This window comes from Pseudorca crassidens, chromosome 7, assembly GCF_039906515.1.
Source record: "Pseudorca crassidens isolate mPseCra1 chromosome 7, mPseCra1.hap1, whole genome shotgun sequence".
NCBI lineage: Eukaryota > Metazoa > Chordata > Mammalia > Artiodactyla > Delphinidae > Pseudorca > Pseudorca crassidens.
Window position 1 is genome coordinate 47,668,120 of NC_090302.1, and position 12,719 is coordinate 47,680,838.

At 36.2% G+C, this 12,719-nt stretch overlaps 1 protein-coding gene across 2 annotated transcripts in view; it reads left to right on the forward strand.

Annotated features, from left to right (window-relative positions):
• The window catches only part of ABHD17B (abhydrolase domain containing 17B, depalmitoylase), a 37,447-nt gene extending 31,114 nt beyond the window's left edge, over positions 1–6,333 (forward strand). For both annotated transcript variants that reach the window (XM_067744169.1, XM_067744170.1), the window contains exons 3-4: positions 1,603–1,782; positions 4,799–6,333. In XM_067744169.1, the coding sequence (XP_067600270.1) occupies positions 1,603–1,782; positions 4,799–5,018 (400 nt within the window). In that variant the 3' untranslated portion in view covers positions 5,019–6,333. The remainder of the gene's footprint in view (positions 1–1,602; positions 1,783–4,798) is intronic.
• Positions 6,334–12,719: the final 6,386 nt, after the last annotated feature.

Sequence of the window (12,719 nt, forward strand, 5' to 3'; positions counted from 1 at the left end):
CTGTCATTAACTTACTCTGACTTTGAACATCTACTCAGTAAGCAGCCAACCTAGATTAGATGGTCTCTGAAGTCCTTTCTAATGTGTACTATTCTGAAATTCTGTTACTGCTTTGAGTCCTCTGATAGTAAATTGGCAGATGCTTCAGCTACTCTGGAGCCTTGCCATTGCTAGCTTTAGCCTAAAACCCATCGTTGCCACCCACAGTTCTGCTGTTCAGCTAAACAGCATCCATGCAGCCCCAAGCGTTATGCTGATGCGATGCTGCAAATGTTCATTTTCCTAATTTCTTCATTCCTATGAAGCTAGGTCTGTTGCAAAGAAAAAACCTTTTCTTTTTTTAATTAAGATTCTGTGTAGAGAATTTATTTATTTATTTATATATTTTGGCTGCGTTGGGTCTTCATTGCTGCGCGCGGGCCTTCTCTAGTTGCGGCGAGCAGGGGCTACTCTTAGTTGTTGTGCGTGGGCTTCTCATTGTGGTGGCTTCTCGTTGCGGAGCATGGGTTCTAGGCGCACGGGCTTCAGTAGTTGTGGCTCACAGGCTCTAGAGTGCAGGCTCAGTAGTTGTGGCACATGGGCTTAGTTGCTCTGCGGCATGTGGGATCTTCCCAGACCAGGGATCAAACCTATGTCCCCTGTGTTGGCAGGCGTATTCTTAAACAGTGCATCACAAGGGAAGTGCAAAAAAAGCTTTTCTGAGTTTAGTTACATTTAGAGTCAGTCTGTAGTAGATGGAACCCAATCTTTGGGACATGGTCCAAATTCTTCTGTAAGACTGATTTGAAGAAACTATGGAGAGGTAATTAGCTCCTATAGTACCTCACTTACACTTGCAGTAGTTTATAGTTAAGACAGTTATACTGTACACAAGTAACAATGCCTGGAACATAGTATATACCCAATATAATTGAGTTAGTGAGTTCATATATTTAAATCTGAATCATTTTTAAAGGAAGTATTCATAAATCACTGGCCCATGTGGCTTTTGGAATTCTCATTCATCTATTGATCTTTCCAATCATTAGTCCATTTCTATGGGTAAATAAATGCAAATCTCAAGAAAAATAAGTAATTTGCTCTTGGCTAAAACAATACATATATTTTATTCATCATTCCATACTGTAACTATATGTTGCATTTTCATCACTATGACCAACTTCAGAAAATAAAATGAACCACTTTTAATGCCTAGAGAAATAAAGAACCTTTTTTACATTGAATGGAAAATAAACACTAAATCTCCATTAAACATCAGTCCATTAAAATATTAGTGACATAGTATGTTCCAAATATAGTCAATAATATGCTACATTGAATTGCATAAATGATTTAATAAATTCATTCCTTAAGATTAAAATTTTAAGAGACCTCAGCCATTATTTTTCCAAAAGACTTGAAACAGATGAAATAGTATAGATTTTATTGTGGCATTAAATATGTTAGTGATGACTAAGAAACTTAAGTTTTAAATATAAATTTATTGACATTGTCTCATTCTTTCATTCTTTTTTAAGAGTAAGTCCTTAGTAGTGATTGAACACTTCATACCAGTCTGACTCTCCAACTCTTTTTTTTTTTTTAAACTTCTGGACTCTGTAGATATGGCATTCGCCCTGAAAATGTGATTATATATGGCCAAAGTATAGGGACAGTACCATCTGTGGATCTTGCTGCTCGGTATGAGAGTGCTGCTGTTATTCTTCATTCTCCTTTGACCTCAGGAATGCGAGTCGCTTTTCCTGATACCAAGAAGACCTACTGTTTTGATGCATTCCCAAAGTAAGTATTAATATTCAAATAGTTTAATTCGAAGAAACTTTTGAGGGAATTTTTTTCCATCACTTAAGGTATTCATGATACAGTTCACTCAGCCATGAGCTCCTATTTTACATATATTTTAGAAATTGTGGAAAAATTACTTTGTGAGGAAGGTGGTGGCAGGACATCTGTCAGAAGGCTGAAGTGTTTGAGCAATAGTAAGCCAAGTGAAAAGTGCTGAGAGCCTTATACCCCAGATGGTGGCACTAGTATTGGAGATAAGAGAGTGAATTTGAGAAAAAATTGATAGAACTGAATGTCAGACTGTATATAGGATGCTAAACAAAAGAATTTGAATATAATTCCCAGGTTTCTGACTTGAGCTGCTAATGGACGATAGTACCATCCAGTGAGGTGCATAATACTGGAGGAGAGGAACAAGTAGAGGGAAAATGAGACACATGTGCATAAAATATGAATGAACGGGGCTTCCCTGGTGGCGCAGTGGTTAAGAATCCGCCTGCCAATGCAGGGGACACGGGTTCGAGCCCTAGTCTGGGAAGATCCCACATGCCGTGCAGCAACTAAGCCTGTGTGCCACAACTACTGACCCTGTGCTCTAGAGCCTGCAAGCCACAAGTGCTGAGCCTGCGTGCCACAGCTACTGAAGCCCGTGCGCCTAGAGCCCGTGCTCCACAACAAGAAAAGCCACCGCAGTGAGAAGCCTGTACACAGCAACAAAGAGTAGTCCCCACTCGCGGCAACCAGAGAAAAGCCCACACTCAACAACGAAGACCCAACACAGCCAAAAATAAAATAAATAAAAATTTTTAAAATCTTCTGTAAAAATGAATGAATGATGTCTAATTAGTGATATCTGATTTACAAAAGAAGTGAATTGTGAAAATGTTGTCTTAAATGAGCCAGAAATGAATGAATGATGTCTAATTAGTGATATCTGATTTACAAAAGAAGTGAATTGTGAAAATGTTGAGTCTTAAATGAGCCAGAATAATTACTGCCCCCACAAAGTCTGCAAACATAAGTGTTAGACAAATTTAAAAGAAGGGCTACTTTTCCTCATGCTTCTCAACACAGGATGGTAGTTCCCACTAGCTCTTCTTCATTGTTACAAAAAAATTGACGGCCTATTTTTCTCAAAGAAAGGAAGGGAAGAAGTGACAGGGTAGCAAATTTCAGTCGTTATTTCCTTTCCCAAATTGGTAGCAATACAAAGATTCTTTGTGAATGATAGATAGGCCAAAGGCCAAGTCACCACGTGATTCTTTATAAGAACAGGAAGGGTCATTTCAAAAACAAATTTTTTCTTCTTTAGCCAGTAAGGGGTTACTTTCTTAGGGAAGCGTATGGGAGCATATGCTATTATCACCAGAGCAGGCTGTGGGAGGTTTTTGGTTTTTAAGTTTATTGGGGGTTTGTTTTTGTTTTAGAAAATGGTAGATTGGAAGGTATGTGCATTATACTTTGTAGCTGAATGGTAGGAATGATAGGGAGACAATTGGGGTAAACTATTGCCAAGTTACATCTCTGTTTAGCTCCCTCTTTCATTTCAGCTGCACCAACAGAGTATGCAGCACTAACAGTAAACTGTTTGAAAAAGATCATACGTTTCCTTTTTTATTTAATTCCTCTACTATTGAAGAGTTGACAGCAAATAATATACCCAAGCATTTTTTCCTTACCAAATGCTGCCTTGAATTATTTCATTGATGATTTTCTTCTTTTTCAAGATTCTGTCCTCATTTTGTAGTTATGCCTTGCGCCTCTTTCTATCAGAAAATTTTTAAAACTTGTTCTTCGTAAGGTTTTTTCTTTGTATTGTTTGTCTCTTCCAAGTTGCCCTTTTTTACTGTTTATTTTGATCCTTGTCTTATATGTAAAGTGACATCTCCTCTGATGTCTGATAATTCTTATTTGTGTGCTCATATGGAAGAGTAAGGAACTAAAGAGCTGAGCTGAAGTGTGGGGAATTAAGACTTGTTGACTGTGAGTTTCACTATCCAGTGATCTGGCCAAGCCAGTTAGTTGGGGATCCCACCCCGATGTCAGTATTTATCTTTCCTCTTAAGGCAGATATATAGTCTCCAAAGAAGACTCTGACTACAACTATCTCTTAAAAGGTGGAGGCTTGGCTGCCAGCATTCTGGGAGCCCAGTAGGGAAAATGGGTTCATAGCAGACAACATGTATATGTTTACTTGCTATTTGGTACCTCTGCCTTAAACTGTGTCCGGCAATCCCCTAGTCCACAAACCCTCCAGTTTTAGGTAGAGGGCATTTACCCAGCTGCAAAAGGGAGGAAAGAAAAGAACTGGGGGGGGTGGGGCAGGGGTGCAGGACACTATTTCTTAAACAGACTTTGAACAAATTCTGTAGATTTGAATCACCCGCCTTTATCTGCATGTCAGTTCCTAGCCTTCTGGGGGTATTCCACGATATAAATTGGATTGGTTCTTCACTTTACCCTTCTGTCCTCTTAAAAATTATGTTTTCTCCTATACTTTTAATCTGTTATCTCACATATTCATCTGCTTTCCAGCTCCAAAATGTTATGTTTTATTTTATTCTTCCTATTTTTGTAGTAAATACCCAAAACAAAAAAAATATTTTGCTTATCATTTTAGTAGGATATTGGGAGGGAGAAAAAAATATGAATGCAGAGAGGTATGAAGTTAGCACATAGCTGAAATGGTCCTTGGTTTCTTCCTCTCCTTGCAACCTAAGTTTCTGTGCTAAAATATCAACATTGTAGAAAGGCGAAGTAGGATGACTATAATGATTGAGTGATTCCGTCAAAACAGAAGTGCATGAAGTTAACGTTCTCAGATAATCTTAAGGTAGGAAGTAATGTAAAGATGACTTTTGAATTATATTTGAAATCCAAGAGGTATCTATCCCTTCTGAATTGATTCAAAGATGGTTCTGATATTTAAATTATCTAATATAGCACAAGAAAATTTTTTTTGTTTCCTTTTCATACTTAATTTGTTGACTTCTTTCCTCCTCTTTCCCTACAGCATTGACAAAATCTCTAAGATTACCTCTCCAGTATTAATAATTCATGGGACTGAAGATGAAGTCATTGACTTCTCACACGGCCTCGCATTGTTTGAGCGTTGCCAAAGACCTGTGGAGCCTCTGTGGGTTGAAGGGGCAGGTCACAATGATGTGGAACTTTATGGACAGTATCTTGAAAGATTGAAACAGTTTGTGTCACAGGAACTGGTAAATTTGTAAAATATTCTGAAAATTTGCATACTGGGTTTTCTTTCTTGCTGAACTGCACTCTTTGGTAAATAACATAAAACCTGAAGGTTTTGTTTGCAAATCATGTCAGTTGCCTTCATAAATGTACAGGTAATGATTTGTTAACAGACTTAATGAAGGTTTTAATTACCAAACTAGAAACTGGAAATAACAATATCATGCAGTCAGGCTATGTAATTTATATTTTTTCTGTGAATTTTTTTTTAAACATCAAGGTGAGTACTGTATGAAATTTTAATTCTGTAAGATCAAATGCTATGAAAGTATTGCCAAATGCTTTTGCATATCAGAAACAAATTTATAAATATTTTTAAAACATCTCAATGTACTAAATCTTATCCTGGTATACAAATGTAATATTCTTTCAATAAAAAGCTGTATATCTTGAACAATTAAAGTACTCAGAATAAACCATATGAAAACATGCAAGTTCACTAAAGATGACCTAAACCCTGTTGTACAGGGATAGAGATTTAAAGGTTATTTTATTGTAAAATACATTGAATTTTCTGTATTCCCTGGTTATCATACATTTTCTCCTTTAAAAAAAAAGATGTAAGTCTTAATCTTTATGCCATTTGTTAATTTACCCACTAGTTACCTTGTAAATGATAAAGTCACAATAGCACTGAATTTTAATGAGTTTTGATTTATAAGTTTGGTACTGTGAGGCAACTACTTAAAATTTTCATTTTAGTAATTTAAAAGGCATTTAGAGCTTCAAGAATAATTTTGTACGCAATGTTGTTTTAAATTTTGACTAATCTCGTAGAAATGCAATACTGTCACTGTTAGAAAACCTGAAAGTCCATTAGATGTTCTTTAAGACCACAAACAGACTGGCTATTTGATCCCTTTTCACTTTGACTATTTTTAAGAATAGGACCTGTTGTTTTGGATTACTATCTGAGAATTTCATGGATTTACTCCTGGATGCAGGAGATAAGAAAACATCATAACTTTTATATTAACGAATGTAGTGAAAAAAATAAAGCTCACACAAAAACTAAGTTGCCTTTCCTTGAATGAATCCTGCTTGAATAAAACAATGAAAGAAAAATAAAAATAAAATTAATGGTATGTAGTCTAATTTGTAAATGAATGAATATTGAAATAATACACACTGTGGATATATTTTAAGGCCTTATGTAGTTTTAATTGTTCTGCTTGTTCTGTGGTTATGTCTAAGACTATAGTGTATGACTCTCTTCAAAGTATATCAAGTATTGTGAATGCTTTGGTTCAGATGTGTCAAATTAACAGTAAAACAAAAATATGCCACTCAGCTGTGCTTGTTTTTCTTCTTCCATGCTCCTCACTCCCTACTTAGTACAAGGACTAAAAAAAAAATATACCATTCATCTTTATAGTACATAGATCTATAGTTTCCTAAATTTTATTATTCCTTCTTTCTTTTAGAGACGTTTTTCCTTCTCAAGATTGTCTTAAAGCCTATACGTTTCCTTCTTTGTACAACATACACCCTAGAGTTTAACTGTTTTCTTTGATCACCTGGGAAAATCAAAATATTGATCACACTAATTCAGTATTCACTCATTCATTCAACAGATACTTATTGAATGTTTAAATCATTCAAAACCCTATGCCAGATAAAGATAGACATCAACCTTGTCCTCACAGCCTTCACAGTATAACTGAGACAGACACCTTATTGCACAAGTATTATTACTGTTTGTATAAGGCTGAAGGAGCTTTGTAGGGTATTATAATAGGTAAAAGGTGCTCTTGAGGGAACATGGGAAGAAGGGCAAGGAGGAATCCCACAAAGAAGTGGTATTTGAACTGAGCTTTGAAGGATGACTAAGAAAACACTGGGCCTGGGTGGTCTGAGAGGAACAGTATGTGGAAGCCTAGAGGAAGGATGGTGCGTTTGAAATTAAGAACACTGGTCAGAGGTCAAGGGGAAATGATGGCAGAGGGATGAGGGTGGTGGCTGACAAGCTAGTTAGCGGCACAATCACATATGGTATCATCATTCTAGAAATAGTAGAAAACCGTTGAAAAAAATATGAAACTACACTTGTCAAGAGCTTATAGATGAAAAATATCTGGGGACTTCCCTGGTGGTGCAGGGGTTAAGAATCCACCTGCAATGCAGGGGACACAGGTTCGATACCTGGTCCAGGAAGGTCCCACATGCCATGGAGCAACTAAGCCCATGAGCCACAACTACTGAAGTGTGTGCGCCTAGAGCCCGTTCTCTGCAACAACAGAAGCCACCGCAATGAGAATCCCGCCCAGCACAAGGAAGAGTAGACCCCGCTTGCTACAACTAGAGAAAACCTGCACGCAGCAATGAAGACCCAACACAGCCAAAAATAAGTTAATCAATTTTTTTTTAAAAAACTATGGAGCAAAAGCATAATTTAAGAAAAAAAGAAGAAAAATATCTAGAGATTTTAACTTGCTGGAAATAATATTTGAGCCAATTGTTTACAACCTGAAGTAAGATGATGGTGATGAAAAATTGATCATGGGGAAATAAATCTTATATACAAAGTGCTGGTCAAACCACATCTGCAATAATTTCAGGATGCAGTGAGAGGATATTCACAAATTAGAGCAAATCCTGGGATGTTTTACCAAGTTGGGAAGAATCCCATAAACTGAAACCCAAAGAATAACTGAAGGATTATTATCACTAAGGAATGATAGCTGTTTTCACATATTTGACAGGTATGTACAATTTACCCTTTTTGGCTTGGTGGAACTAGGTGAAAGTTGCAAAATGGCAGATTAGAGCTCAAAGAGAATTTATGGCTCTTTGTCCATCAAGGAAAGGGATCACCTCTGAAGGATAAATGAGTATGTTAACTGCTGGAGTAGAAGCTGAATGATATCTGACACGGTGCTACAGAAGAAATTTCAGATTTAAATGAGAAGTTGAGCTACATGGACCATCTTTAAAGTGCCTTTAAGATTTTATATTCCATTTGGAGTTATACCTAATCAAAGGATTGCCTGCTCTGGCATCTAGGAGAAGGACAGTATGATGTAGAATTGGCAATCGGATCTGGGCACTCTTCTCAACTGACAGTAATTAGATCTGTGACCTTGGCAATTCACTTCTTTGGACCACAACTTCCTACTAGAAATGAAAAGATGGAACTGATTAATCCCTTACATTTTTAATGTAATGTGAAAATCTCAGCCCCACTCATATGTAATGACTCATTAGTTTTTAACCTTCCTTGACTAGAGTAGCCCCAATAATATTTTTCAATATGTGGCTTTTGTGCATACCATCATTGTGCAATTTGAATAGCAATGTTAATCCTGGGATAAGGGTCAGCAGTGTATATAACTCCTACAATATCTTAAAATGAGCAGAATAAGAACTTAAATAAATTGATTTATCATCTTCACACTTTCCCCAGACTTCTAACTTAATAAAAATCACCAGTTCTATATTCCAGCTAAGAATATATTCCACAGTAGTTTTTTTCTTGGTGATTTCTATAAATATATACGTTTTGCTCACTTTAAGAAAGCTTAATAAATGAAAATGAATTTTTAATTGAAAACTGAGATCAATTGTCATGTAAATAGGATGTTCTTGGTGCAAGCAGACATTCTATATGGCAAAAACTTAACTTCAAAAACAGCTATTATGGGAAGTCAGATAAACTCTTAAATCGTAAAAACTTTAGACAATGAAGCCTAATCCCTTCATTTTACAAGTGAGGAAGCCCAAACGAGAAGTTACTTTGCCAAGGTCTACAATCTAATTGTCAAGAGTTGTACTCTCTCTCATTATCTTCTCTTAACCAAATTTATCTGGACTAATATATCAATGATCATTTTGAGCTATAATACAGCATAAACTTATTTGCTCTCCAACATTAATCATAAGTATTTTTTAAATGGCTCCTAGAGTTCTCCATATCAGCTAGTTATTCATTGAATAGCAAATTGATAGGTTGTATCTTTAACATTTCTCAAATTATTTCTATATTTAAAGTATTTAACACTAATCCATTTTACAAGGCTCAGTAACAGCTATTTGGTGTGTTAAAACCTAGTGAAGATGGTAACTATAGTCACATGAATAAACAATCAAATGTTTACTTCAGCAGCACATTTACTACAAATTATAGCATGCCAAGAATAAGCAGTTATGTTGAAAAAAAGCATCAAAGCGGTTGTTACTAGTTGGTGATGGATGGGCTTTAAGTGTGTTGTTTTGGTTTAAAACAGGCAGTATGTTTAAATACATGACAGCATGTTGCGTTCTAACAATAATGTATATCCCAAATGTCCAGTAACCAAAAAAGGAATTATGCATATGATAGCTGGAACTGAGTTATAATTTGCAGAACGGAGAGGTCTCTACTGCATCTATAAATGGTTATGCCTCTGGCTGAATTGGTTGAGTAATGCTAAGGAAGGAAGCAAATACCTCTATCCTGGAAGTGACCCACTTGACAGAGTTTGGCTGGGGTGGGATGGGGGGAGAACAGGAAGTAAAGCATAGAGTCTTTTATAAATATCAGTGAGCTAAAGTCTGTTAAACTGGTTATCACATTAGAAGCCAGATGGACCTTAAATTATTTTTCTCCCTCTATTTCCTCCTGTAGGCCACGTACTGAACTTGCATAATACAACTATAACACTCCTAGAAAAAAAATTTAATAGTATGCTTTAAGAAATGACATACTTATATTAGAAAAATTGGGAGAAAAGCTGTTTTAAAATAATTTGTGATATTTTGTACGTGCTGATAAAAATGCAAATGTCAACTATTGTACTACTTGATTAATTCAGAGTTGAACTTTCTTTTTCCAAAATTACTGCTTAATGCAGTATATTAGTTGAGGTAATAAAGGTAGCAGGTAGCTTTATGAATATAGGGCTATCTGAATCAAACATTTTAAATGTACTGCTCTTTTTCAGATTACCTGCAGAGTATGGTGGATTCATAGACTATAAATCAAAACTTTCAACTTCTAATAGCATTTTACATTATAAATATTAGATGAAAAAAACATCTTATTCAGATAAAACTTGTATTTATATTTAAACACTTAATTTCAAATTGTGTAAGTTCAGTTTTAAAGCTTTGGTAAAGTAAGAGGCTATATTACTTCACCGAAGTTTTACATTTTGCTATATTTTCCTAGCTTGTTTGAATCTGAAAATCTTGAGCCTTCTAAGTCCTCCAATAGAAAATAGAATGGGCAGATGGGAGCGAGACATGAGAAAATAGCTTATATATCTCTGAATATATGTGATGCTATCAAAAATGATAATTAAACTTACTGAAGTATCCAGTGTAATATCAACTGAAAAAATAAAAATATAAATGGTTATACCTACATAAAATAAAATGTAAATTCCTCTGGAATAAATACAAAGAAAAATTATTGTGTTGAAGGTAATAGGATTGTGGGTGAGTTTTTTCCTTTCCTTAGAAAGGTAACTTTTTATGTTGCTATGTTTTTGTTTGTTTGTTTGCGGTACGCGGGGCTCACGGGCCCAGCCGTTCCGCGGCGTGTGGGATCTTCCTGGACCGGGGCACGAGCCCGTGTCCCCTGCATCGGCAGGTGGACTCTGAACCACTGCGCCACCAGGGATAGTTTGATAATTTTTAGAAAGAAGTTTGGCTTTAAAAATGCCAAGATAACAGGAGAAGCAGCTCCTCCCAACCAAGAGGCAGCAAACAAGTTCCCAGATGCCATTAAGAAAATCATTGAGGAGAAAGAATACCAATATCATTGAGGAGAAAGAAAAAATGCCACAAAGGACATTTATTAGTAAGGAGGAAAAATGAGCATCAGGATTTAAGACAAGAAGGGATAGGTTACTGTTTTGTGCAAATGCAGTTGGGTTTATGTTCCAGACTGCCTTTGTCTATAAAGCTGCTAACCCCCAAGCCTTGAAGGGAAAATATAGATACCAGCTGCCAGTCCTTTGATTGCACTACAAGAAAGCCTGAACAATGAGAACTGTTTTTCTAGACTGGTTTTATTGATGCTTCGTCCCTGAATTCAGGGAGTACCTTGCCAGTAAGGAACTGCCTTTTAAAATTCTTTTGATATTGGACAATGCCCCTGGCCATCCAGAACCCAATGATTTCAACGCTTGAAGGTGTCAAAGTGGTCTACTTGCCCCCAAACACAACGTCTTATTCAGCCTTTAGATCAGAGAGTCGTAAGGACTTTTAATGCTCATTACACATGGTACTCTATGGAAAAGGATTGTCAACACTATGGAAGAGAACCCTGATAGAGAGCGCATCATGAAAGTCTGGAAAGATTACACCATTAAAGATGCCATCATTATGGAAAAAGCTGTGAAAGTCATCAAGCCCAAAACAATAAGTTCCTGCTGGAGAAAACTGTTCAGATGCTGTGCATGACTTCACAGAATTTACGACAGAAGCAGTCAAGGAAATCATGAAAGACACTGTGAATATGGCAAAAAAGTGAGGGTGAAGAATTTCAAGATATGGATATTAGAAAAATTCAAGAGCTAATAGACACCACACCCGGGGAATTAACAGAAGACAATTTGATAGGGCAGGCAGAGTGCTTCCGAACCAGTACCAGACAATGAGGAAGAAGATGTAGAGGAAGCAGTGCCAGAAAACAAACTGACACTAGACAACTGGCAGAAGGGTTCTGATTATTCATGACTGCTTTTGACTTCTTTTATGACATGGACCTTCTATGATATGGGCACTGAAACTAAAGCAAATGGTGGAGGAAGGATTGGTACCATATGGAAACATTTTTAAAGAAATGAAAAAGCAAAAATCAGAAAGAAATTACAGTGTATTTGCAGAAAGTTACACCAAGTGCGCCTCCCTTTCCTGCCTCCCCTCACACCTCCTCCACCTCTTTTGCCTCTGTCACCCCTGAAAAAACAAGACCAACCTCTCCTCTTCCTCCTCAGCCTACCCAAAATGAAGAAGATGCAGATGAAGATCTTTATGATGATTCACTTCCTCTTAGTGAATCGTAAATAATCATTACGCCATATAGTTAAAAAACTTATCTGTTGTGTATGAGTGTCTTCATGTGAAAGTCTAATAACTGTATGACAAGAACTGTATGAGACGTTTTTTTGTCATCATTATCATTGCCTGAGTATCCATCATATAGAACATCGTGTGCAAGACTTGTATTGAAGTGGATAGCCTATCCTTACATAGGCATAAGGTGAGTAATATTTAATATAAAATTAATAATGTGTTAGTTTTCTTACTGTTTTATGACTTTGCTTTCAAAGAATTACACTACTGTACAGTATGCTTCTCTCTCTCATATTTGGAGAATATACATATCAGCTTATCATCACAGGTAAGTGGGTTTTTTTTAATATAACTGTTTCCAATACTGTATTATGAATAGGACCATAATACTGTATACCATAACAATTTTGATAACAGTTCACTCATTTGTGTATAGGCTAGTCTACCTTGAAGCAACTGTAGCGATTACACTAGGCTACCGTAAAGCAAACATATTGCTGCTTCTTTGTTATCAATGCATGAATCGTTATAACTGTAAATAAATACAAATTTCTTTCTCACATTATCTTTTCAGTTTTGGTATTTAGTGTTAGTAATACATATAACATCTACAGTGTTTTGTGTCATGTAAGACAATACTGATATAAGTATTGGCAGAGAGATGATTCATCTTGTAA